General features: G+C 44.1%; 1 protein-coding gene across 1 annotated transcript; it reads right to left on the bottom strand.

Moving 5' to 3' along the window:
- Positions 1 to 346: 346 nt before the first annotated feature.
- On the bottom strand, positions 347 to 1,488 carry LOC136501519 (ethylene-responsive transcription factor ERF109-like). Its single transcript, XM_066497046.1, has one exon. It carries the CDS (start codon positions 1,427 to 1,429, stop codon positions 578 to 580), a length of 852 nt encoding a protein of 283 aa, XP_066353143.1. The 5' UTR covers positions 1,430 to 1,488; the 3' UTR covers positions 347 to 577.
- Between the last annotated feature and the right edge of the window lie 12,588 nt (positions 1,489 to 14,076).

The raw sequence follows: 14,076 nt of genomic DNA, 5'->3' as shown, positions 1-14,076 counted from the left end.
ATGGAAATATGTTGCTTTCAAATAATCAACCGAAAAGTAGTAGATATACTAGACCCTAATAGAATGGTTGCTTTACAATATTTGCTCGGTGACAGAGTAGTATGTCTAAAATAAACTAATCGTTGCGTAGCAATTCTGTCACCAAACAACGTGATACAAACATAACAATACTTAATTTGCCAACCACCGACGTGGTTACCACGTGGATCATATTGATCGATGAATATTATATTCACAAATTATGAAGGCCTAGTCTCAATCCTACTATACGCCAGTGAAGTACGAAATACCCTAATCCATTTTTTTTACCCAAATTCTCGTGAATTTAATATGGTTGACAAGTCAGTAGTCACTATAGTCAGATCGTGTTAATTGCTTTTTTTCAAGTAGAAAATACATACACTCCAAAATTGCCCTGTTCAATACACTTGGTAGGACTCTACTGTAATGTACAAAACTCTGCTTTGTTCAAATAAGTACAACAGAGCTCAGAAAAAAGAAGAGCCAAGAAAAAAAAACGAAAGGCTCCTTTTCAAACTACTTGAACGGCTGGGATCTGATCGCGGACGTTTGCGTTTCAATTCCAAGCGCTCGAGGTAGGCGGGAACCAGAGCTCGCCTTCGTCCAGCTTCATCAGGTCCTGCTGGCCTTCCCAGAGCTGCTCTCCTGTTTCCTGCCCCCCGCCGGCGCTCGCGGCCACTCCAGCTGCCCCCCGCTCCCGCTTCTCGGCGTCCGCGCTGCAGAGCGACGGCGACAGCGACAGCGTGTTGTCCGACGACTTGGTGGCGGCCGCGCTGGTGGGCTCGTCGTGGCCCGCGCCCGTCGTCAGCTGCTCGGGGAACGGGAAGTTGAGCTTGGCGCGCGGGCCGCGGAACTCGATGGCGGCCTGGTCGTAGGCCCTGGCGGCCTCCTCGGCGGTGTCGAACGTCCCCAGCCACTTGCGCACGGCGCGGCGCGGATCGCGGATCTCCGCTGCCCACTTCCCCCACGGCCGCTGCCGCACGCCGCGGTACTTGTTCTTCTTCTTCCTCCGCCTGATCCTCTGCCCCGGCGCCGCTTCCGCCGCCGCGGCCACCTTCCCTGCTGCGCCGTCCAATGCGTCAGCCGCCGCCGCGGCGCCCTCCCCGGCGGCGAAGAACTCGCAGCCGAGGCACCGCTCCATCCCGCACACCTGACAGCACGCCGCTGGCGGCGGCGGTGGGAAGACCTCCGGCGGCGGCGTGGTGTACCCGGAGAGGACGTACAGCAGGGCGGCGACAATGGCTTGGTGCTCCTGCTCGGGGGAGGTCATCCTCCTCCCTGCGAACGGCGGCGGGCCCGGCGGCTCGGCGCCGGCCGAGCTCGGCGACGGATCATCAGAGTGGCCGTCGAATCGGATCATGTAGGATTGGTGGTTCGCTGCCATGGCGGAGAAGATGCAGTTGGTCATGCGGGTGCTGTAGCAATCTGAGGTCTGAGCTCGTGTGTGTGTTCGTCTGATGGCGCGGCGCTGCTTTGAACTCAGAGCGGGAACTGGAGCGGGGGAGGCTTTTATACGGGGTTGACGTCGGAAAGTACGCGGAGAAACGGACACAGAAGCGCACGAGTTGATTAGTAAGCTCCAGCTCCTGCTAATGGCGCCCACCTCAGCGGCGCAAAGTAAACGTGTGAAACGTGCGCGTATTGCCCTCTGTTTCCCCCTCTTTTCTGTCCCGGATTTGCCCTCCTGGCTGTAAAGCGACAAGGTGTGGACGCGGGGCAAGGGTGGGGCATAGTGCGGGGTCACGTGAGATGTGATGGCGGAGCTGACGTCAGCGAACTACGGGATTCCGATGGAGACATGGAGCACAGCAGCCGGGGAGTGGTCCGGCTGACCGGCTCCCGTCGTTGAAGGGGTCAGAGTGGGGTCACGGACGGTGACGAGGAATCTCGTCTCGTCCAACGTGGCGCGAGGTCGGTCGTGGTGGGGGAGTGTTCGAAGGATGGGGCCCACCTGTCGGAAACGCTTTGAGAAGGAATTTCTGTTACGGATAAAGGATGGGCAGGTGCCTGGTGGGTTTTTTTTTATGCAAAATTCCGTTGCGGATACACAGAGATTTGAAAAGCTAGTCATGTTTTCAGTCAACGTGCTTATTAGTTTTAGTGAGAACGTATCAGCTGGCCAACGGTGTTTGGGAATCGTGCCTTCCCGGGTCCCACACCCAAGAGAGTTACGAATACCAGTGCCTTTGCTGCCACTTGCCGATACTGCCGCCGTGCTGTTGTGTTGGTGGCGTGAAAACGTTGTTAGTACAGGCTGCAGAGGTGGTCGTGACGTGTGGAGAACTGGAGGTGGTTCGAGGGCGACGCGTACGGATTGGCCACAGCTCCCCGGCGCGGGGCGTCCACTGCGGATTCAGGGCCAGTTTAGTTCCACCCTATTTTGCAAAATTTTTCAAGATTTTCCGTCACATCAAATTTTTAGTCGCATGCATGAAGTATTAAATATAAATAAAAAATAAAACTAATTACACAGTTTAGACGAAATCCACGAGACGAATCTTTTAAGCCTAATTAGACTATGATTGGACACTATTTGCCAAATAACAACGAAAATGCTACAGTAACATTTTGCCAAAAATTTTGGCATCCAAACAAGCCCTCAGGAGCGTGGCGCTCCGGCCGGTCAGCGTCAAACGTCAAGGTCAAATTCACAAGGGAATTGCGCGTGAGCTGTTAAAAAAAAGATCGTAATTCTCTTTGAGTTACTGAAAAAGTTCAGCAAATTTCAGCGTCACTGTTTTAACTTTTTTTTTATCCTTCATGTCACTGCCATCAGATTGAGCTCTAACGGTATCAAACTGCAGGTGTGAAAAGTCGAAAATACCCTTAGATCTAAATATGCCATTAATTTTTTTTTTCGTATCTTAACGACTTCAAATGGAAAAACTCAAAACTAGAAAGTTATAGATCTATAATTTTCATATAAAAATTATCTTCATTTAATACCGCAAAAAAGATATGATTTTTCTAAGATATATTAATCATAACAAATCATATTTTTTTTTGCGGAATTAAATAAAGATAATTTTTATATAAAAATTATAGATCTCGACGAGATCTACAACTTTCTAGTTTTGAGTTTTTTTCATTTAAAGTCATTAAGATGCTCAAAAAAAATTAATGACATATATAGATCTAAGGGTATTTTTGACTTTTCACACCTATAGTTTGATACCGTTAGAGCCCAATCTAACGTCAGTGGCATGGAGGGCAAAAAAAAATTAGAGCAGTGACGCTAAAGTCCGCTGAACTTTTTCAGTGGCTCACAAAAAATTACAATCTTTTATAATGGCTCACAGGGAATTCGCTCCAAATTCTTTGCTTCGTGTGTGCCTTCGCTTGCTCGGACTCGGAGTACTAGGGGGCCGTTTGCATCCTGCGAAGCTACTCTCTCATTTTCAAAATAGATGTCATTCTAATTTTCTAAGAAATCAAATATTTTTTCACTTTAATCAAACATATATAAAAAAATAATATTTATAGTATATAATTAGTATTATCAGATGAATCGTTTAATATATTTTTGTAATGAATTTATCTAGAGATATAAATATTTTAATATTTTTTTAAAAACTTAGTTAAAATTGAGAAAGTTTGATCAGCACACGTCTCCTAGCGTCACTTATTTTGGGCGGATCAAAATTTAAGTGTTTAAAATTCAGGGCTTGCTTGGTTTGTTTAGCAACCTTGGCTTGCTCACTTGGCCTCTGTTCGCCGTAGCGTCACTTATTTTGGGCGGATCAAAATTTAAGTGTTTAAAATTCAGGGCTTGCTTGGTTTGTTTAGCAACCTTGCCTTGCTCACTTGGCCTCTGTTAGCCTAGCTTTTCTGTACAAAGGCACTGGTGCCCTTGGATCCGCGTTGTTCAAGAAGCACATTCCATGCAGGGTCTAAACTCTCGTCGTGCCACCTAGCAGGGTATCTCAGTTTTTTTGGTGGTCTGTTGCAGCTTTTAGTCCACGTTAGGCTTCATTTGGCAATTACTAATGAACTAAAGAGCTTTTAGACTCAAAACTAAAAATTACTCGATCTACTTTTAAAGGCTATCTGTTTGGATACATGAATCTAAAGCTCAGATGACTAAATTTTAGTTGAGATGATCCAAACTTGGAAGCAAATCCTAGTATACCAAGAAACTACTGGAGTAGTACTTTACTCAAATATAAACGCACTGCTGGAGTGTTAAAGTCAAAGATTGTATTTAAAAGTGTATTTTTTGACCATGGCTCTATGAGCGGTACTATTATAGCGAACAAATAGTTTTTTCTCTCACAACAAATCAACGAACAATATTTTCAGCGATGACTTTTCAGCAAAACGAACATGACCTGTGTCGTGAGAGCAGGAGCCAGGAGCTACTACGATTTGGCACGCCTGCAATTGCGCCACCTGGCTGTACTGCACCTTTGCCATCCGATCTCGCGCTGTCACGCATCGTCGAGTACAGAATCAAATCGCCGAATGTTTTAATCTGACCAGACGACCACTGCGCCTCAGTTGCATTCGGAATTTCGGATTCGTGTTTATCCGTACGGAGGCGTCAGCGTGATATGCATGGTGTCGTATCGGACGATCAACGGGTGTAGATAGAATGAACACGTGCGCGGTGTGTGTTCACTCTGGTCGGCGAAGCTCAGCAGCCCAATCAGGCCGCGCCGATGGCACAAGAGCTCCCCGGGGACGGCGCCGCATCGGACCGGGTCGTGGCGACGTCGATCAGGTTGCTGTGCGAGATACCGCGATCCGGGCCGCGAATTCCCGTCCGGGACCGAAGCGGTGCCGGCGTGACCGACCACCCCGCGCGCTGCCGACTCCCTGAGCTGAGGTGGCAAGGGAATAAAAAGTGCGTGGCCCCTCCTGCCCTCTCGTCGTGCCGACCTGACTAGTACCTCGTCCAGTCGCGCTGATCCGTGCAGTGCAGCGGAGACGCATGTGGGATGCATGTGGCTCTCATCTCGTTCGCTTGCGCGGGGGCGATGGCCCATGGGACCGCGCAGCAGCCCAAGATGTGGAGTGTCGCCGTCAGCGCCGGGCCGTTCCTCAGTTATTGGTGCAACCTTTTTTATTTTCAAAAAGGAAAGGAAAAGCAACACGTTATTGGCTATTGGCACCAACTTGCAACATAAGTTGCTCAAAAAAAAAAAACCCCGACTTGCAACATACTAATGTACTACTAGTACTATCCACGCACAGGAATTTGCCTTTTTGGCTAAAAGAAGATTAACACTACCTCAAATTCTAGATAAACATCATAACAAGACCGTACTACTAGTTATCAACAAGAGCCTGTTAATACAGGACCACACAGATCAGATGTGATTCTTGCGAATTTACGAGTCTTCTTCTCCTGCAGCTTAAAAAAACAAAAGTAAGACTACTTGTTCGTACGACTTTCTTTTTTGTCGCTCATCCCACCGTCCGTGCGATACCGCGCGTCCTCCCCGCGATCGCTGTGAGAAGGAAAGTCGCGGATGTCACGCAAATCGCGGAAATCACGCAATTGATGTCCTCCATCCGCCAAAAAAAAAAACTCCCCGGGCAATCAGCTCCCAGGCGATCTCGTCCCCAGTCGCGCGCGCCTCCCCAGGTCCCTTGCGACTCCCAGCCCTCCGGTTGCGCCGCCGCCGCCACCTCTCCCTCCTTCCCTCTCGCCCGCACACCCGGTGGTCGGTGCTCAGATCGGCGCTAGGACGAAGCAACCCGGTCGAAACTTTGGTTGTCCGCCCCTCCCCGTTGGCCGCCACGTCGGTGCGACCAGCAACCGGCGGTGGGAGCCAGCGCCCCCCCGGCCCTGGCGCGGCGACGCACCCGTGCGGCCGGGGCGAGCACGGGGTGCGGGCGGCGGTGCTCCCCTCCCCCATCGGGTGGTGCGCAACGGCACGGCGGCACCGAACGAGGCCCTCCTGCTCGCCGCGCCGCGAGCGATGCCGGTGAAGCCCGACGCCCGCCCCAGCTATAACACCTCTGGTGTTTTAAACCCTAAAAGATGCCATGTCATCATATGCATTGCACATCATTTTGTGTGTTAGCGAAAACTTTGATATGCATTCACTAAAACAAGTTTATTTTATGATTATATGTGTTGACTTGTATGGATGAATCAAGTTCAAAACCTTAGCATTGAATTGGAATTTCCGAAAACCCTAATTTCCAACATTTAATATTACCCTGGAAAAACCTAATTCAAAATTTAAGCACATTTTGGGGTTGAACCTAAAAGAAAAAGTGTAGAGTTTGTCAAGGAGTACAAAGTTGGTTTTTGGAGTTTTCAAAGTTGTTATATAAAATTTAAAGTAATTTGAAAAGGTGATAAGTGCTTAATTTAAACTTGCATTTCAAAATGTAGACATAATTTAGGTATAGTTGTTAAAGCAAAGTTGTAGAACTTTGAATTTGGAACAACTTTTTATTTTTGGAGATTTTTGTGTTACCATGCAAATTTGGGAGTAATTTGAGAAATTAGACGGGTGGCAATTCGGTAAATATGGTGAACAGTGTCAGCGAGCGACACCTCACCGTCGGTGAGCTTACTCAGCGTTCCAGTCGCGCTCGTGGCCTTCTCCGGCTTCGCGCTGGCATGAGCAGGCTGCTGCGTGTCATCTCCTTGCTTCTTTGCCGTGCTATAAAGGCCAGGACGCCATCGTCGTCGCTCTTTTCTCCTTACTCTGCTTTTCCCATCGCCACCGCCCAACTCCGGCGAGCCCATGCCGTCGCCGTAGCGCCTTTCCAGTCGCAGCAAAGCTTGCCACAGCCTCGTCTACTTCTTGCGCACCCAGCTGACCTGTCCTAGTCGCCTAATTTCCCGTCGGCGAGAAATCGCCGGTCAGAGGGCTCATCGCCGTGGTCAGCGAGGACTGACGGGTGGGGTCACCCTGTCAGTGACTCTGTGTTTGAAAATGGATTTTTTTTTCTATTTTGCAGAATTAAATGAATAGTGCTGTGATTTGTTATTTTTGTACAGAATTAATTAGAGCTCCAAAAATTATGAAAATTTTTGTGTGACCTCTCTGAGATGTAAAATATTTAGGAAAAATATTAAATGTTATTTTTCAGTACATTTTGAATGTGATAAAAATTACTTAAATTAATTAATAAATGAGTTTCCATGATTTTCCTAGGCCTAAATAATTATCCAAAAATTATGAAAATTGTTTTGCCACTTAGTTATCATGTGATGAGTCTTCACAAAAATTGTGAGCTCATTTGGAGAAAGTTGATTTATTTCATAATTTTGAATTGAATAATTAATTCATAAAAGCAAATAGTAAACCTTAATGACTTAAGTTTTGTTTGATTTTTTGGATTAAGTGATGACCTTGGGTCATTAGTATAAAATAATTCTTGGTACTTAAAGTAAGTGTTGAGTTTATGAAAATGTTTAGTTAGTTGTTGGTTTGCAACTATACTACGAATGAAAGTTGTATTTAAGTTATTAATTTTTGCATCCATTATCAAGCATCATGTTTTATATATCACATCATAATAAACATGGCATTGTTACCTCGTGTAGTGAACGAAAGCGAGAACGTGGTAGTCAATCAAGTTGTTGAGGAAGTTAATTCGTCTGTTGAGGTCGGGTTTGATAACTATGGAACATCCCCGGAGCTTGACTTTTCCGACAATCAAGGCAAACCCCGGATGCATTTAAACCTACCTTGTGTTTTACAAATTTATATCGTTTTTGCTTTTCTATACTGCATTAAGTGATTAGGAGTTGAGTGGAAACCTAATTGGTGCATTACCAACCTTGTTTTTTCATATCAACCTTGTTACCCGTTTCAATCCGAGAATGCCTATTTATGCTTAGCCATGCTTAGAACGATAAAAGTCGGGTGATTTCCGATCACCTGCGAGATATAAATAGTTTTTCTTAGACACGATTGGTTATTTATGCTATCATGAGGTATAATCTTGTGGAGTAATAAATCTAGACCGGGCGAACTCGGTGTATGGGAGCCACAAGACATGGAGGTCTTGTAAGCGGGTTCTTTCCGCATGTGTCGATTAAGACACGTCCGTTGTTGAATTGCATGAGGTGAGACTTTGTAGTACTGATCACATACTTCGGTAAGCCTTAACTTGGCTATTCTATTACGAGAATGACTACTCGCGCACTGGGAGTGGAGAGATGGCGAGAGTAGCGTGTACCCACGTGGCAATAGGCTAGATTGGTGGAGTACTGTATTCTTGGGGTGCGCGGACCCGTTCTTGTTTTAGAGGATCTGAGGGTGGGTTGGTATATGTAGGTCAGGGACCTGCATATGTCGTGTAGTTGGGAATCCCCAGCTAGGTTATAATCGGTTCAAATCATCGTTGCTCCTCGGTTATGAAGACTCAACTTATTGTTCATCATCGTAGTTAATAAATGAAACTTGAGGAAGATTTGAGAAAGGGTTTGATATAAAGTTCATGATCTCAATACGAATCATGGCAGATTCATATGTGATCTTGATGAGAGTTATATGTTGAAAGAAAGAATATTATTATAGAGCTTTTACGCAAAAGGACTTTGATTCTTGTTTAAGCCTTACCTTGAATCTCTGAGTCTGCATTCCTGAGTATTATCTTTTGTTACTTCGGTTAAGTCTTGTTGAGTACTTTTGTACTTAGGGTTCGTTAACCCTTGTTGCAGGTGAGCCTCATGGGCAGGTCTGTCTGGACCGTGCTGCATGACGGTTGTTCAAATTGATGATGCCAAGTAAATGTGTGGCCCTTGGGTAGGGCACTTTCTTTATGTGTTATGTTTATGATACTATTGCCACTCCACTACTATGGTTTGTAATAATAATCGTACTTAGTTTGTGAAACGACTGTTTTGTAAATTAAGTTGTTGTAAAACTTCCGCTATTTTACTCTGACGTACATTAATGAATAAACTGTTGTATACTGCAATGACTCTATAATGGGATCTTGCTCGAAAAATCGTGGATGATTCGGGGTTCCCTGGGGACACCCAACAGTCTTCTTAAGTTATCGGGAACATATGCATAGTTGTCAGAAATCATTGGACAGTGACAGGTGCATGTGGGCCCTATAATTTAGGAGGTTCTACCACAGAGTGGCATCAGAGCACCATTACAAAGTTTTTGTAGTATTGTTTTACAAAAAACTTTAAAATGATTTGGGGCAAATAAATTTAAGCTGTTAATTTGGTCCAAATTGCTTCTGACTTATCTTAATTCATTCTCGCCATTCCTTATTTGATTAAAAAGGTTTTATATGGTGGAGTAGTAATCTTATTATGCCCTATATAATATGAACTATTGTTTATATGCTTTAGGAGCTTTGATGTTTAAGTTTCATAAGAACGATTCATGCATCATGGTTAATTCGCTTGTTACTTACTTTTCCTCTTAGTCTGGGTTGAGTAGTATAAGTCCCATTCTTACTACTCTTTAGACTTTTCTCAGATTGTCTTACTGTTATTAAATCTTGATTTCTACAATATGGCTCGTACCAAGGTAATGCCCCGTAAGTCCGTTGGACCCAAAGGAGTTCCTTATCACCAGCTTGCCCCTAGAAGTGATGGTGCTAGCAGTAGCAGCTTTAGGCTTGATCCCCAGGCTAAGTTATAGAGGCTTTCAGTGGAGTTGGCATAGGCTACTAGAGATAGGGCCTTGGATGCCATCTAGGTGGGCAAGTTACAGGATCAATTGAGGCGTCACACCACTGCTCATAAGAACTGTGAGCGTATGTTAGTTGTGTTTTGTCTTTACGAACTCTGTTTTATAAAGGGACCTTAGCTGTTTTATGGACAGGTTTGGAATGTTTTTGCTTGACACATTTTATTTTCCATTACTTTATCCTAGGACTTTTAAATCTTGGGACGAGATTTCTTTTAGGGGGAAAGGTTATAACACCTCTGGTGTTTTAAACCCTAAAAGATGCCATGTCATCATATGCATTGCATATCAATTGTGTGTTAGCAAAAACTTTGATATGCATTCACTAAAACAAGTTTATTTTATGATTATATGTGTTGACTTGTATGGATGAATCAAGTTCAAAACCTTAGCATTGAATTGGAATTTCTAAAAACCCTAATTTCCAGCATTTAATATTACCCTAGAAAAACCTAATTCAAAATCTAAGCATATTTTGGGGTTGAGCCTAAAAGGAAAAGTGTAGAGTTTATTAAGGAGTATAAAGTTGGTTTTTGGAGTTTTCAAAGTTGTTATATAAAATTTGAAGTAATTTAAAAAGGCGATAAGTGCTTAAAGTGTCCCCTTTTGATTTTAAACTTGCATTTCAAAATGTAGACATAATTTGGGTATGGTTGTTAAAGCAAAGTTGTAGAACTTTGAATTTGGAACAACTTTTATTTTTGGAGATTTTTGTGTTACCATGCAAATTTGGGAGTAATTTGAGAAATTAGACGGGTGGCAATTCGATAAATATGGTGAACAGTGTCAGCGGGCGACACCTCACCGTCGGTGAGCTTCCTCAGCGTTCTAGTCGCGCCCGTGGCCTTCTCCGGCTTTGTGCTGGCATGAGCAGGCTACTACATGTCATCTCCTTGCTTCTTTGCCGTGCTATAAAGGCTGGGACGCCGTCGTCGTTGCTCTTTCTCCTTCCTCTGCTTTTCCCGTCGCCACCGCCCAACTCCGGCGAGCCCATGCCGTCGCCGTAGCGCCTTTCTAGTCGTAGCAAAGCTTGCCATAGACTCATCTACTTCTTGCGCCCCCAGCCGGCCCATCCTAGTCGCCTGATTTTGCCAGGACACGCTGCGCGCCGTCATTCTTCCTCGTGGTCGGCAGCATCGCCGTCGACCTCGATTCACCATGGCCAGCGCTCTATGGTCTGTCCCTGCCCTTGCTAAGCATACTTTCAGCTTCACCATGTTGCTCTAGTGCTATGTGGCCCTTTGATTAATCCTTTTATCCACCGTAGCCGTCGGAACACCGCCATCGACGTCAGCTTCGCCGTCGTGTCTGCTGTGATCGTCGACTTGCTTCTCCGTTGCTCCTCCGGCTCAGCCATCAGCTCAAGCAAGTTTGGGGTGAGCCACTGTGTCTTCCCAAGCCTTTTGTTTAATTGCTACCGGCTTCCTTTCACCAGCGTAGCGCAGTCACGCTGTCGTGGCCGCCATGGCTGTCGTTGAGCTTGGTCCAGGCCGTAATTGGTGTAGCTTGTACCTCTAATTGAACCGCCGTGAGTAGGGGATCATGGTAGTATCCTTGTCATGGCCAAAGACCTCGCCGTCAGTGAGAAATCGCCGGTCAGAGGGCTCACCGTTGTGGTCAGCGAGGACTGACGTGTGGGGTCCCCCTGTTAGTGACTCTGTGTTTGAAAATGGATTTTTTTTCTATTTTGCAGAATTAAATGAATAGTGCTATGATTTGTTATTTTTGTATAGAATTAATTAGAGCTCCAAAAATTATGAAATTTTTTGTGTGACCTCTCTGAGATGTAAAATATTTAGGAAAAATATTAAATACTATTTTTCAGTACATTTTGAATGTGATAAAAATTACTTACATTAATAAATAAATGAGTTTCCATGATTTTCCTAGGCCTAAATAATTATCTAAAAATTATGAAAATTGTTTTACCACTTAGTTATCATGTGATGAGTCTTCACAAAAATTGTGAGCTCATTTGGAGAAAGTTGATTTATTTCATAATTTTGAATTGAATAATTAATTCATAAAAGCAAATAGTAAACCTTAATGACTTAGGTTTTGTTTGATTTTTGGATTGAGTGATGACCTTGGGTCATTAGTATAAAATAATTCTTGGTACTTAAAGTAAGTGTTGAGTTTATGAAAATGTTTAGTTAGTTGTTGGTTTACAACTATACCACGAAGGAAAGTTGTATTCAAGTTATTAATTTTTGCATCCATTATCAAGCATCATGTTTTATATCTCGCATCATAATAAACATGTCATTGCTACCTCGTGTAGTAAACGAAAGCGAGAACGTGGTAGTCAATCAAGTTATTGAGGAAGTTAATCCGTCTGTTGAGGTTGGGTTTGATAACTGTGGAACATCCCCGGAACCTGACTTTTTCGACAATCAAGGCAAGCTCCAGATGCATTTAAACCTACCTTGTGTTTTACAAATTTATATTGCTTTTGCTTTTCTATACAGCATTAAGTGATTAGGAGTTGAGTGAAAACCTAATTGGTGTATTACCAATCTTGTTTTTCCATATCAACCTTGTTACCCGTTTCAATCCGAGAATGCCTATTGATGCTTAGCCATGCTTAGAACGATAAAAGTCAGGTGATTTTCGGTCACCTGCGAGATATAAATGGTTTTTCTTAGACACGATTGGTTATTTATGCTATCATGAGGTATAATCTTGTGGAGTAATAAATCTAGACCGGGTGGACTCAGTGTATGGGAGCCATAAGACATGGAGGTCTTGTAAGCGGGTTCTTTCCGCCTGTGTCGATTAAGACACATCCGTTGTTGAATTGCATGAGGTGAGACTTTATAGTACTGATCACATACTTCGGTAAGCCTTAACTTGGCTATTCTTTTACGAGAATGGCTACTCGCGCACTAGGAGTGGAGAGATGGCGAGAGTAGCGTGTACCCACGTGGCAATAGGCTAGATTGGTGGAGTACTGTATTTTCGGGTGGCACGGACCCGTTCTTGTTTTAGAGGATCTGAGGGTGGGTTGGTATATGTAGGCTAGGGACCTACATATGTCATATGGTTGGGAATCCCCAGCTAGGTTATAATCAGTTCGAATCATCGTTGCTCCTCGGTTATGGAGACTCAACTCACTATTCATCATCGTAGTTAATAAATGAAACTTGAGGAAGATTTGAGAAAGGGTTTGATATGAAGTTCATGATCTCAATACGAATCATGACAGATTCATATGTGATCTTGATGAGAGTTATATGTTGAAAGAAAGAATATTATGATAGAGCTTTTACACAAAAGGACTTTGATTCTTGTTTAAGCCTTACCTTGAATCCCTGAGTATTATCTTTTGTTACTTCGGTTAAGTCTTATTGAGTACTTTTATACTCAGGGTTCGTTAACCCTTGTTGCAAGTGAGCCTCATGGGCAGGTCTGTCTTGGACCGTGCTGCATGGCGGTTGTTCAAATTGATGATGCCAAGTAAATGTGTGGCCCTTGGGCAGGGCACTTTCTTTGTGTGTTATGTTTATGATACTATTGCCACTCTACTACTATGGTTTGTAATAATAATCGTACTTAGTTTGTGAAACAACTGTTTTGTAAATTAAGTTGTTGTAAGACTTTCGCTATTTTACTTTGACGTATATTAATGAATAAACTATTGTAATACTACAATGACTCTGTAATGGGATCCTGCTCGGAAAATCATGGATGATTCAGGGTTCCCTAGGGACACCCGACAATCTTCTTAAGTTACCGGGAACATATGTATAGTCGTCAGAGGTCATTGGACAGTGACAGGTGCATGTGGGTCCTATAATTTAGGAGGTTCTGTCACACCAGCCATCTTGCGGTGCTGGTGAAGCCCGTCGCGCAGACCTCAGGCCTCGGCTAGAACCCTACACGCGAACGTCGAGCAGCAGCAACTTCTTCAAGTCCTCCTACACCCTGGCTCGCTGCTGCTACCAGGTGTGCCAACCCCTTCTCTTCCCTTCCTGCTGTGCAAAATCGAGTACCCAACCCTAACTTAAGCTAATTGGCTATTTCTATTCCGATTTGATCTAATTCCATGTGTGTACATGTATTATGCCTGCTATGTTTCCACAGTGTCCAGTATATTGATTGGCAAAATGAAAATTCTTCAGCTAGGGCATATATCAAAGGAAATTATTGCTAGACAAATTGGTTGATAGTGTGCTCCCAGGTATATAAAACTACAAATTGGTTGATAGTGCTCCCAGGTATCAGACGAAGCAAACTCTGCTTCTTCCCTGTGTAATAAAACTTGTCATGACTTCATGCTGATTGTACAACTGAGGCACGTTTGCTATTTTAGTATTGTTACTTTTAGAACAACACTCTGTTTTACTGTTAAGATATATAAATATGCTTCTGTTTTGGAATGCATAGGCTTGAGATGTGCTATTTACCACCTTTCTCTAAATGTAAGGTTGTT

Source organism: Miscanthus floridulus, chromosome 13 (genome assembly GCF_019320115.1).
Source record: "Miscanthus floridulus cultivar M001 chromosome 13, ASM1932011v1, whole genome shotgun sequence".
NCBI classification, from domain to species: domain Eukaryota; kingdom Viridiplantae; phylum Streptophyta; class Magnoliopsida; order Poales; family Poaceae; genus Miscanthus; species Miscanthus floridulus.
This window is presented reverse-complemented; position numbering and strand designations above follow the sequence as displayed.

Excerpts from the sequence above, each read along its gene's own strand:
- LOC136501519 (XM_066497046.1), bottom strand. The coding sequence starts at position 1,429 with ATGACCAACTGCATCTTCTCCGCCATGGCAGCGAACCACCAATCCTAC.